The 13,644-nt window shown below is 37.3% G+C and overlaps 1 protein-coding gene and 1 long non-coding RNA gene across 2 annotated transcripts in view; both read left to right on the top strand.

Moving 5' to 3' along the window:
* The window catches only part of LCOR (ligand dependent nuclear receptor corepressor), a 29,158-nt gene extending 19,653 nt beyond the window's left edge, over positions 1-9,505 (top strand). Inside the window, exons 8-9 of the mRNA XM_053449942.1 lie at positions 4,040-4,232; positions 5,271-9,505. Coding sequence (XP_053305917.1) covers positions 4,040-4,232; positions 5,271-9,288 — 4,211 coding nt within the window. The 3' untranslated portion in view covers positions 9,289-9,505. The remainder of the gene's footprint in view (positions 1-4,039; positions 4,233-5,270) is intronic.
* Positions 84-895, top strand: LOC128468353 (uncharacterized). The gene is made up of 2 exons (XR_008345823.1): positions 84-231; positions 278-895. It is a non-coding gene; the product is annotated as an uncharacterized LOC128468353 (long non-coding RNA).
* Positions 9,506-13,644: the final 4,139 nt, after the last annotated feature.

Genomic DNA, 13,644 nt, shown 5'->3' with positions numbered 1-13,644 from the left:
GTACCTCAAAACTCAGGAGTGTTTGCTTCTTCTTATTATGAACACTTAAAAAAAAAAACAAAAAAAAAAAAAAACACGGACTTGCCCTCGCTAAATAAATTATTTAATTAGATGTTAGACTTAAGTAATCGAATTTGAGGCAAGAACCGCCTTTATACTTAAAAATGTTTTACTAAAATCATACTGCTATTGGTATAAAGACAATGTTCACTACTGTATATGTGTGTGTGTGTGTATATATATATATCTATAGATAGATATGTATATCTATAGATAGATATAGATAGATATAAATTACACACACGTCAACATGGTTCCCAATAATTTATTTAAAACATAACACAGGAACCCCCTAAATTCTTATTGACCTCATTTCAATATACTGTTTACAGTTTGACAGAATTGTATAATTTAATATTTCTCTTGTACTGTAGTTTATATTTATTTACAGATTTTTGTACTGTGTGATTTGATTTTTTTTTTTTGTTCTTGCTATGATCAATGTCTTATGTAGTAGAGCACTTATGATCACATTTTTTTTGTTTCGATTGCACTACATAATTTTTTTTGTTTTTAATGGAGTTCTGATTTTGACTGGACTAAATAAAATGTCTTAATGTATGTGATAAATACTTAAATTTTGAAAATCCATGTGGTTCATTTAATTTTTAAATTTATTTTTTTTGGCATTGTATGTTGAAAGCGCTGATTCTGTCGTTGTGCATGTGTTAAAAAAAAAATAATTAATGGTTCCATTGTATTATTTGCCCATGTCATTTAAAAGACAACAAAAAAAAAATACATTCCCAGCTGTAATGTTGTGTGTGGTAGTTCTCACTGGATGCTAGACTTTTCAAAACCACTATTCTTCTAATAAATTTGTTGTGAAAATTTTTTCCAGTGTTTATTTTTTTTTCCTGCCCATTATGTCTCTACTTATGCTTCCCCTTAAGTTTGATTTAAGAAATTAGCCACGGCTCCTTTATTTTATGTCCTATTTTGGAATAGATAATTGTGTGTGGGCTAATACATGGAGCAAGTACATACAAGGTGCCCACTTTGTACAAAAATCACCGGTGCTATAACCTTGTGGGATAGTTAATGAATAAAATTAGTTAATAAACTGGTTTAACTAGTTAACTCCTCAGCAGATGTTGTTGTTGCCGCCTTGAGTGCTCCAGCGTGTTATGTATTCCATACATAGTTTAACATTTTTAATATTAAACGTCGCCCTAGCTGCTGCCGGGCCTTTTATGGCGCGGCCGCGTGTTTATTCCTTTTAAATCCCACATACAAAAACAGCCAATCAGGAAGAGAGTAGGATCCTGGTGGTCATTTTAAGAACGCGATCGTTTCCAGTGATACAATGCAGATTAATTTGTAATCTTGGTATAGAGATGGCATATGATTAAAATTGTATCCAATCTAACACAATCTTTCAAAATGAATATCCTGAAGTTCTATCGTTTTCCAACACCTGGGCTAACTTTAAAGCGTGAAATGTGACCTCATAAGCGTTAAATTCTTGTGATAATTTGACTCTCCGTCAAGTCCTGGTATTGCTGCGATCTTATGGAACTATTCATGAAGTGAAAGATCAGTTAAGCGCTAGATTTCCGATTTGTTACACGTTTTTACCACGGGATCAAAATGCAAATACGGTTCTCGGCATTATTTTATCCCTGCGATTATTTGATTTTCACCAGCAACAAGTCTTTGTTGTGGTCTCTCCCGTCGTCATCTATAAGGTAGGTGTTTTCACCTCTTCCTTTAGGCTACTGTAAACCACTGGTGATTATTTACTTTGTATGTACCAGTCTTGTCTTCCACTCCCGTCTCTCAATGTGTTCCGAACCCCCATTGTCAGATAACGTGTATTTGTAAAGACAATAACAAGTCTGTTACTCTTTAAAGTACATTTTGAGTTCACCTTGTGTGTGTATATATAATGCAGTATTAAAAAGTCATACTATTACATTTTTTAAGGCCCTCCGCTACCCCTGCTCTGCTTCTCTGCCGGTGTATATTTTATGCTACGTTTTGGGGGGAGCTGGTTCATGGGCTTTTAGTGTGATCAGTAGCCTTCCAGCTGATTTCTCGCTTTGCATTTAATTACTCAATCCTTATCACTTTTGAGTTACAATATGCCTTAGCTGCCACTTTTTCAATGTCCTTAAGGGTGAGATCACATGGTATTTTTTTTGGGGGGGGGGAGTGGGATTATTTCATTTTTGTTCCCATAAACGTCCTTTAGTTGCAGACCCGGAGGCTTCCAATGTCATCAGTCACATGATATTTTGAGTCCCTTTCCCCGCTCTAACACCAGACTGAGCTGATTCTTTATGGAACCGATAATGACTTCCTGCTTCTACAGGTTACAATGTACTTCATTCTTCTGTGTGATTAGGACTGAGCCATTCTATTGTTTATCACAGGCAGTATGATATAGAGCCAGGATGGTTGTCTGGTGATTGAGCTAAGATAACAGATCTAGGGCACCAACAACTGGCCAATATGCAGCTTTCTGAAAACATTGAAAAAATAGAACTGTTCTAAAGCAACTTATTTTTAATCAGATGGTAGTAAAAGAAAATGGTGGCATTTCACCTTTAACTGTATATTTAAAAATGCGTGTGGTACAGATCTCAAGTTAATGTTTCATTATTTAATTTGGAGGGGGACCGTAATTCAGAGTTCTTTAAATAAAATAACTCTTCCCAGGATGGTTTGCCTCGTTCAAACGCCCCTATTGTGAAACTTTGTGGGAACGTGGCAGTTTTACAATTGGCCAAAGCTATAACAGATTGTATTTCGCTCTGAATTACATTCCAGTCGTATAGATTCTGTGTCCCAGAGACTTAAAGTGGTTGTGCTCGTAACCAATTATATTGTCATGTTGTATGAGTTTTTAAAGCAACCCTCTCTTATTTTTAACCCTGGACAATAAATCCATACAAGTCCTAAACATCAGGCCCAACATTCAAGATGGACTTTCGTGTAGCCGGGGCTGACGTGCCCTGGCTTGCAGCGGAACCCTGCTGTATGTATGTGTTTATATATTATTGACTAGTTGTCCTTTAAATGAACTTGTGCTCGCTCTTTGGGAGTGGGGAAATAATCTTTGCAGCAGTTCTTAGAGATCATTTTAAAAAAAAAAAAAACATCCAGAGAATGCCTTTTTTAAACATTGTTAATTTCGATAGGAGTGTCAACACCTAAGCCGAGGAAAGAAGGCTTTTATCGCAGGCGGTGTTTATGTGAATATGATGCTATTTTTTCCTTTCCTTGTTAATGTAAAATATACACTATATGACCAAATGTATGCGGACATCCTATTCCAGAACCATAGGCGTTATTATGAAGTTGCCACCCCACACCCAGGCTCCTCCACTCTTCTGGGAGGCTCTCCATAAGATTTTGGAGTATTGTAAGTTGTGCCCATTCAGCCAAAAGAGCATTTGTGAGGTCAGGCACTGATTATCTAGAAAGTCCACGGTCTGGCTAGCAGTCTCCTTTCCAGATCATCTCAAAGGTGTTCCATCGGGTTAATGTCAGATCTGTGCGGCCACCCAAGTTCCTCTGCATCGGGCTTGTCAATTCATGTCTTCATGGAGTTTTGTGCAGAGGGACATAGTCATGCTGGTCAGGAGCAGGCATGCCTCAAAATAGGAAGCATACAACGGTGTGTATGCTGTAAAATTAACAGACTTCACTGGAAGTAAGGGGTCCAAACCCTGGGGGGGGGGAAAGTGCTAGACCATTATCTTTTCTCCACCAAACTTTAGGCACTCTACATTCCAGTAGGTAGCTTACAAATGGCGTCCACCAAACCCCGATTAATCCATCACACTTCCAGTTGGTGATGCGTGATTCATCACCCCAGAGAACACGTTTCTACTTAGTGGCTGTGTGCTTTACACCACTACAGTCGATGCTTGGCATTGCACGGTGCTCTTCGGTTTGTGAGTGGCTGCTCAGCTATGGAAACCCATTTCACGAAGCTCCCTACACATCGTGCTTGTGCGGATGTTGCTTCCAGGGAGCCGTTTGGAACTCTGTAACGAGAGATGCTACGGAGGACAGACTATTCTAACCTGCTATGGACTTTCATTTCACAATAATAGCACCTACAGTGGATCAGGGACAGATATAACAGGGCAGCTTCGCAAAATGTTTTATGGCAAAGAGAGCATCCCACGACACTGCCGTGTTAAAAGTCCCAGAGTTCTTTGGTATGACCCATTCTACCGCCGTTGTTTTGTCTATGGAGATGGCTGTGTTTCATCTTTATAATTAGGAGGTGCCAGTATGTTTGGTCATGCAGTGTGTATGTATGTGTAGTATATTTTTTTTTCTTGTGGGGGGGGTTCTGCCTAAAATGGGAACACTTGGAATGTAGAAAGCTGTAGCTCTGGGATGAAAACAGTTTGTAATTCCTTGTATCCCAGCTTCAGCAGAGACATTTCAATTAAAACTTCCTTAACTACTATTTGAGGAGGTGATGCACAGAATTTCTGCCTTGTACATCTATGCGTTAGAGGCGAAACTATTAATTTACAGAGAAGCGTGTAAGCTTCGGCATCTTCCTTTTTAATGCTTTTTTTGTAGCATTGGGAAGACTGCCTATGGGAGGTGGAGTATGTGGTTTTTTTAAGTTTATATATGTAAGTGGTACAGATATAAACACATATAATGATGCGAAGGCTGCACGTGTTGCAGTTGTATGTGGATTGAAATAAAATTGTAGCTATAGTGTATGAATTTGTTTAAACAGTATTTAGATTGTAATATGTCGTAAAATTAGCAAGATTTCTTCAGTCTATTCCCCGTTGAATTATGCATTATACAGGGCCAGCCATTACTGCCAGATAAACTTTGCAGTGTTGGCCCTTTTATAATACATGAGGAAGTTAGGGACTTGAAACCAAAGCTCCTCTTCCAACTCTCCCTTTTGTTAATTGCAAAAGGCTCATTATAAAGGCCAAACCATTATTTAACTGAGTAGTGGTAATGGGATATGCTCAACCTCAATTTTTACTTTGGTCAAATATTCTAAAAAAAAACCCCAAAACTGCTATTTCCAGTTTTAAGTTTTGGTTGGAATTCCACATTATATATATAATGTGTATTTAAAGTATTAACATTTTGTGGACTTATACTGTATAACCAAAGTGTGTAAGGTTAGGGCACGTTTAGACTTCTCTACTTGTTAAATATGTTGTGTATATTTGATATTCTAACTTGTTTTTCTTTATTTTTTTTTCTTCTAGTGAGAAAAATACTATAGATCCCAAGCATTCAACAGATGTAACACTGGAAGAGTTCATGGTTAAACTGTGTGCACATCACCAGAAGCAGTTTATTCATGTGCTAAACACTTTTTACACTGAGGAACTGTTATCCCTGTCCGAAAATGGAAGTACTTCAATTTCTCAAGATCAGTTTTTTGATCTACAAAACGGTGGGTGCGCCTGCTCTGAAAAATTAAATTGTGCTTCTGGGTTGGAGATAAACAAATCAGAATCTCAATGCCCCACATCAAATCATCATCAGGTTATCACAGAGACTGAAACAGATTGTACAAACAAAGGCCAATGCCCAGGCATAGTTGCACAATATTCTTCGGAGATATTGACGGTGTCGACAATATCAGCGGACATGTCTGTCGGCAGTTGCGTTACCACCGCAAATTGTACCTTGTACGATCTGCATAGCATCCTGTTTTCCAAAGACCAGGGAAACCCATGCATCGAAAAAGTACAATGCCAGCCTTTAAATATTGACAGCTGCACCAAAAAATACGTTGAAATGTGTAAAAAATGTCCCACATCTTCTGGAGATGAAAATGACTGTAAATCAGATGAACTGAATTCATCGCAATGTGAAATTACAAATAATATGGCCAATCGTGTAAATAATTCAGAAAACAACCTATTGGATCATATAAAAAATTCAGAGGCAAATTCTGTCCCCTTGCCACAAAACCTTGTGTTAAATGATGACATTCAGCCTCCAGAATCAAATGGGAATGGGGACGGAACACCAGATTTAATAAGTAATTGTCGTGGTCAGTGTGACATTTATGTTAATCAACCCAAATCTGGTTCCCACTTTGAAAGTCAGAAAACTATATGTCCAGAAAACACAACAAGAAAAAACGTTACTGGGAATCCTTTTAGTGGTGATTGCTGTGAGCTTCCCATAGTCCATGCACTAGTTACTAGTTCCACTTCCACCAAATGTGACGAAAGGGACACGACTGACCTGGAACAAGCTCCAGCTATACCGGAGCAGCCTGTGGACTCTGGGACGGCCCTGCTGTCTTTGGTCCACGAAGAAGCAAAGGCTGTGCGCTGTGCCATCTCCTGCGATTTAAAGAACTGTGCAAAGGAACATGCAAGCGAAATTGTTAAACCTGCAAGTAAAGAGGCTGCCGTGGTTGAAAATGCAGATGTTTCTTTGCCTGAGAAGGAACATGTGGATGAAAACAGAATTACCGAGTCTACTGTGAGTGTATGTATTGACAGTGCGTTTGAAGGTGCTGCTGTAGGTCAGACGCAGGAACCATCAGTGGATACAGATATCAACATTTCTTTAGAAACAAAGAATATGCTAACAGACTGTGATACAAGGACTCAAGATTGTGAAGTGCGTCCTTTAGAAAAAGGTACAGAAACCTTCCCTATAGTTACAAGAGATCCCTGTATAGATCCACCTGTTTCTCCATTAATGTTTTCTTCAAATGGAATTGCTGCTCCTGTTAGTCTATCAGACCTTAAGTCACAGAATCGGTCTCCTAATAGAGCATCTGATGTACAAAAGAGTGTGGAATCTGAAGAATCTATATCTGGTTCGTTGAGTAACACACAGTCACATGGTTTGTCTGGAGGGTTGTCTGACTTGGATATTGTACCTAAACCAACAAAACATATGATAAAGCCCGCTATTAGTTTAAAAACAGATGGAGAAGCCATGGATAAGAAGACAATAGATACTATTGCTGCTGCACCTGAGAAACCGGGGCATTCGTGTTCTGTAGAAGCCTTTAATAAAGAATCATGTAACTCAGGAATTATGACTCCGTTCCACAAGGAATTAAACATTACAACTGCATTGAATAACTTTGATGGAATCTCTGTTTCAAGTGCTGTTAAGGATGACTTTAATAATCTTTTGCTTAATTATACTAAAGCAGATAGCGACATTTGTATGGAAATAGAAAAAAACTCCTTAAATGAAGTGAAAAGGTTGGATGATCATTCGTTTTCAAAGGAATGTGAAGAATCACTAGATTCAAATAGCATAAATGAAGAGAAGTATTGTGAGAGAGTTCATTCGGACCATTTAAGGGGGGGCGGCGACATAAAGAAAATAAAATCAAAATCGAAGAAGAAATTGAAAAAAAGTTTAACGTCCGCTCCATCAGATAGATGTCTCAGAAGTCGGCTTGCCCAAGATCACAGCGCTGCATGCGTGCAGGATTTACAGATCCATGTCCATAATGATTTAAAGAGGGTTGTCTATATCAAAGGTGAAACAAATGTGACTCTTGCCACCGATGTTGACTGGGATCTTTTGAGCTTTTATGATCCAGTAGACTGTCCCGATACGGGTTTTGACCAAAATCATTTTGACCCGTCTTCAAACAAATCAACTCGAGACTTAAAAGAGGGCCCAGAAAGGATTGACATTTGTAAGTCTTCTACATGTGCATTTCCCAAAAATGTTAAAATATGTGTTGATATAAGCTCAGAGAAAAGGAAAGTATATATACCCATAACAAAGAGAAAAGGCTCGCTTAATGCAGAAAGCAGAAAAAATGATGAAAAAAGTACATTTTCTAGTACAAGAAATAGTATAAAACAGAGGCCATCTAAACCACTGCTGAAGTGTAAAGAGCCTTCCAAAAAACGTTATTTAAGGAAGAATAAATCAAAGCCATGTCCTATGGAAACAACTGTTAAATCAGAATTAAAATGCACAGATAGAGAAACCGAGAGACCAAAATTTATTGATTGGTGTTCAGAAGAAGAAAGTCAGGAGCGTATTTCCAACTTCAGCAACAAGTACTTGTCCGTCCACAAAAACTGGATCCCTCTCCGAAAAGAGGCATCAATTGTTCACAAATCTAAAAACAAATCTGACCGACTGAAAGAAATTTGGAAGACGAAAAAAAGGGCACGGAAAAGTAAAAGCGTGGTCGAGGGTCAAAACTTTTCTTCTATTCAAATGCTATTTATGAACTCTTTTAAACTCTCTGATGTCTGTCAGTGGTTCTTGGAGACAACAGAGACCAAGTCCTTAGTGATTGTAAAGAAGCTAAATACTCGTTTACCTGAAGATCTTCCTTTTTCAATGATTCCTTTACATAAGTACCCTGCATCTAGCTTATATCCTCACATGTTACAAGCACAGCGCTTAAAGAAACACCTTAAAAAATTTGCTTCTGCGTTTCCAGCTCGTAATAACCGAAAAACTCAAAATGCACTTTCTAAGTTGAAACACAATAAGAACGTTGGTGAAGATCAGGCTTTGAAAGATGACGGTGCTCTAAGAATGGAAAGCTTCCGGGGGAGAAAGTCTAAAACCAGCCTTAACAAGCCAGCAAGTGATCAGATACTGAGAAAATATAATAACATAAGGGCAAAGTTTCAACACCACTCCGGTCCTGTAAATACTAAACAACGAGATACTTTCGTAAATACCTTCGACAATAAAATAGGCCAAAGTACGAAGATGACGACACATCCCAATTCAGCAAGTTCACGCTCCCCTGAAAGCGATGGAAGACAAAGAAAAGGCAAAAGACGTTCTAAGGAGCCGATGGCGATATCCGATGAACAACCGCGAAAGAAAAGAAAAACCGAAAAAGCGGCCCCTGGAAAAAAACTGTTTTTGGGTAGAACCAGGCTAACTGAAAAGAGAGAAAGCAAACAACTTCACCAAATGGACTCGCATTTCCAGTCTCGTATTCCAAAGAAGCAGCTGGCAAAGGGTGCCATGAGTAGGACTTCCAGAAACCAGACTTTAAGAAAAAGGAAAGCCAAAAAGCATGAACATTTCCATAAAGCGCAAGAAAATAAAATCGCAAAACGAAAACAAGCGTCTTCAGGACTAGCAAAATCTCAGAAGAAAGCATCGCAGCTGCAGAGAGGAGAGCGCCAGAAGGCGTCCTCTAGGACTATGAGAAGGAAGAAAGCGCTTGCGTCCCAGCCGGACAAGACAAGACAAAGGTCAAGAACAGACTCTTCTCCCCGGCGCAGGAGACGGGCGCTGGACGTGAAATAGATATATAGACATGCACTGTTGTACAGTCATCCTTTGCATTAATCCACTTTGTTTGATACGTTGTATCAAGCCATCGGGAAGCCGTAAATTAAAGATGCAGGAATTTAAAGCTATGTTGTCGGGTGGGACTAAAAATAAATGGTGCTGAGATAGTAAGTTATTAAGTATCATTTTGAACCTTTATGTTGTTGAAAATACAGTGCCTTATTTATCTTTTTTTTTTTTTTTTTTTTTTTTTTAATAGTTTTTATGAAAAACCAAGCTGTGTGATAAGCATTAAAAGAAGCATTTGATACTTGATGCACATGCACTTGTACTGCAGCAGAAATATGAAATAAGGTGCACACAGGCCTTTACTGTATCCTCTGGTAACCCGTACTTGAACCAGAACGGTCGATTTTCTAAACTATTATACAGCATTGGATCGTTTTGGTGTGAATCAATCATGAAATTGAAAACCAGGGCTTCCAGAAATATCCTCTTTCAATTTTAAATATGTTTTTGGACACTTATCTCAGTCTGTCTTGTCAAGTCATTTATTGGGGACATAAACGCACATAAGTACACAGATATTCTATTTATATAAATGTCATATTTGCACTCTTAATTCCATTTAAATTTGCACAAAACTGGTAACTAAAACATTGTGTGGCACCATTAGTTGTTAGTGACCCTATCCTCTGTGGGAACAGTATGAACGCACACATTTTAGTCTCCAGTGTTTTTTATCAGGAAAAATAGGTGGGTTTTTAATACAATGAATTTCAAAACGTGTTTAAGCATTATGAATTTGTTGTAAATGTGTGCATTTTTTGGAGCAGGATCCTATTATTTTGTATTTCTTTTGGGAAGTGCTAGGAACATTTTTACTATATATTGGATCAACCCTGAATTTTTTAGACTAAAAGAAAAATGTCTGAACTTAGTTCAAAAAAAAATAAAACTGTTACATTTGTTTTAACTGTTGAGCAGGATTAAAGAGATGGCTAATAAAATATTTGAACATACCTTGCTGTGGTGTTCCATTATAACATAAAAAATTCAATACTGGGTCTTTTTACCTATTGATTAATGCAAGGTTTTCATATTTGGAGTTGTTCTCTATGCCTTTGTTGTAAAGTAGAAGCAAAATGCACTCTACAGAAATGTAACACTGTAGTTTCTTGCAGTACCGGTTTGCACTGATTGGGTTTAATTAACTCTTTGTTTTATGACGATAAAAAGAAATGTTTTGGGGTTTTTTTTGTTTTTTTTTACAATGTTGTGAGAATTTTTGTCGTTAGCAATAAGAACAATGCTTTATTCAAAACTCAGTTTTGATTGCAATATGACAAATGCTGAAATTCTACATTCCAAATGTGGTTCGATTCACTTATAGGGGGTATTGTAATCCAATCTCTCGACACAGCCGTTTTATGTCTTTGCAAACGGGAAGTATTTGAAAAACAAAAGTGTTTTTCCTACATCCAAGGTTTCATTTTGAGCTATTGTTTTAGTGTCCATAAATCTGCACACTGTACAGTTTGTGTAAAGTGAATTTTTCATTGTCTGTAATGTGCTATAGAATTAGGTTTCACAAATTAAAATTTTAAATTAAAAAAAAAAAAAATTGTGTGATTGCATTAAAGGGAAAGAATCTTTGAAAAAGCATTTGCGTTCTGATAAAGTGGTACAGAGCTCCACCGTGTAGGACAACGGGAAGAGCATTTTACGTGATGGGCACGGACAAGAAATGGTGTAGGTTTTAATACAATTTATTGTATTCCCCCTAACCTAAAAAAAAAGCAAAATCAGATTCTTAGTTGAAACATGAGAATATATTATAATATGTAAGAAAAACAAGTGAGTCGGCACCTAATTTTGATTACAGTGCAGCAATCACAAAAATAGCACATTTCAAACTTAAAATCACGTGTATAAAAAATAGTGTTGCGCAGAAAAAAAAAAGCATAGGCTAATGAAAAAATACTTATCTCTACATGTAAAAAAGAACAAAAACAAAGAACTGTGTGACTCTCAAAATATTACAGAGCTATTCCTCCTTTTAAGAAACACACTCGCCTGTACAGAACCCTGTAAATACCACCTCTAGTATATCGAGCTATTTCCTCCAAATTGGAGTTCAACGCTGGGTGATTCGGTATCTCTTATATGAAAAACAAAAGAATTCCAGACATGGCGTAACAAATATATATATTATTGGCCCCTTGACTAGCTAGCTCTCTTGTAATAGTAGTTTAGCAGGAAGCTGCAGCATATATATATATATATATATATATATATATATATATATATATATATATATATATATATATATATATATATATATATATATATATATATATACTTATTGGTCTGAAGTTGAATGGGTCTTCCCAAACACCCTCTAATTCCGTTTGTTATTTCTTCCCCATTCTTTCTAAATTCTAGGTTCTTATCTGGTGCACTTGATCTCCAAAATTGCTCAAATATTAAAAAAAAAATATGTTTAAGGTGTGGTATTTGCACTAGGATTCATTTATTGTATGATCAAATCTTTTTGCTACTTTTTTTAAATAGTCATAAACTTGTGTAGTTGGGAAAAGAAGTGGGGTCCGGATACGGTTGTTATACCCTCCATAATTGCATGACATGAACGTATAACGCTCTTCCTAAATGGTTTCATATTGAAGTTAATATATTTCAGCTTAGTTTTTAAGTTTAGCACCTTTTGGTCTACACAATAAAAACCGTTAAGTTTCAGCATTATCTAATGGGCAAGGACACATGTAGTTGAAAAGCTGTAATAACGCATTGACAGAATAATTGTTTCTTTAGAAATGCATACACTTAGCTGTCCTTCCTCTTTGAATCGTTGCATAATATATATTTATAAAAAAAAAATACAGTTTGAGTCAGGTTGAGAAATATCTTTCTGTCGTTATTTACAGGAACGGACTTGCTTGAAGCAACCGGTATGCGTATGATGAAAATTTGGCTTTTTAAAATTCTGTTTTAACCTAAAAATGCATAGCTTTCCAACCTCATTTATGTTGATGCAATAGAAAGGGTATTAATATTAACTATTTTTATTTGTGAAACAGAATTCTCAAAATAGTGTCGACATTTAGTCGGAGTGCACGCAATTTTTTTTGTATGTTACTGACATATTGATTTGCAGTAATATAAATATTTGATTTTAAAACCGTAGGGTATTTTATGAGGGTTGCCAAACTGCTGTATTGTTAATATTCAGCGCTTAGACTAAAACTCCCATTGTTTGATTGTGTCGGGCTTGGCAGGTGCAGCTGGAGAGGTTAAGATTGCCCCTGGTTTATATAATCACTTCATAAAAGACCTGATTGTAAAATAATCTTTTTCAAAGGCGAGGAATTCCTAGACTGTCTACAACGGCTTCTCTACAAAGCGCTCCAGGGTATTTGAATTTTTGTTTTTTATTTTTTTGAGGATATCGAGTCGATATGTAGTGCGACCACCCTGTGAACTTCAAAACCGCATTAATTCTTCTAGGTACACGTGCACAAAGACAGGGATTTCATAGGCAAGTCATTAGGTGTATGATTACAGAATTATGCCAAACAGGTGGTAACGATAATTTAATAAGCAGGTTGAAACGCAATCAAATTGAGGTCGCTGTGAGAAGTCAAACACCATGGCAAGACTAAGCACAGCAACAAGTTATACTGCGTCGGCAAGGTCTATCCAAGGCAGAAATTTAAAGGCAGGCGGGTTTCCAGATGTTCTGTCCAACAGAAACCCAAAGAAAATGGGCAATGTTGAGGACAGTAGACGTAGCGGTCAATCTAGCATTGCCATAAAAGAGTAGGGCCCTGATATACCCATCTACTGTCCAGTGAAATCCGGTCAGAAGTATCCTTCATGGAAGACTTGCGGCAGCAGGTGCTCTGGACCGACGAGTCAAAATCTGAGTGCTGGAGAGTGGAACAAGAACGAGGCAAGCATGATAGAGGTTCCTTGCAAATTTGTGGCTGGGTTTCTGCAAATGGAGTTGGGGATCTGGTCAAAATGAATGGTCACCTCAATGCTGAGAAGTACAGTGGGTTACTATTGATATTAAAAGAATTTCTATAAAATGTATGCATCTGCGGTTTTTAAGGTATTTCATGTATTTAGTCTCAGTTTATAACATTAGATCACCACTTCGGAAGCTGCAGGCCACGAGGACCCATACAGGAGGCCAGTGGATGATGGTAAGTACTGTGTGTCTAGGTGGGAGCAGAATAGAAGAGGATAAACATGTAAATAGTGAACAAGCAAGACAAAAGAAAAAAATGAGAAAGTGAGGAAAAGGTGTTGGCAAGTGTGGTGCAAAAAATAGAGAAATATATTGCCAAA

Source organism: Spea bombifrons, chromosome 11 (assembly GCF_027358695.1).
Source record: "Spea bombifrons isolate aSpeBom1 chromosome 11, aSpeBom1.2.pri, whole genome shotgun sequence".
Lineage (NCBI taxonomy): Eukaryota > Metazoa > Chordata > Amphibia > Anura > Pelobatidae > Spea > Spea bombifrons.
Note: the sequence above shows the minus strand (reverse complement) of the source record. Positions and strands in the feature narration are given on the sequence as shown.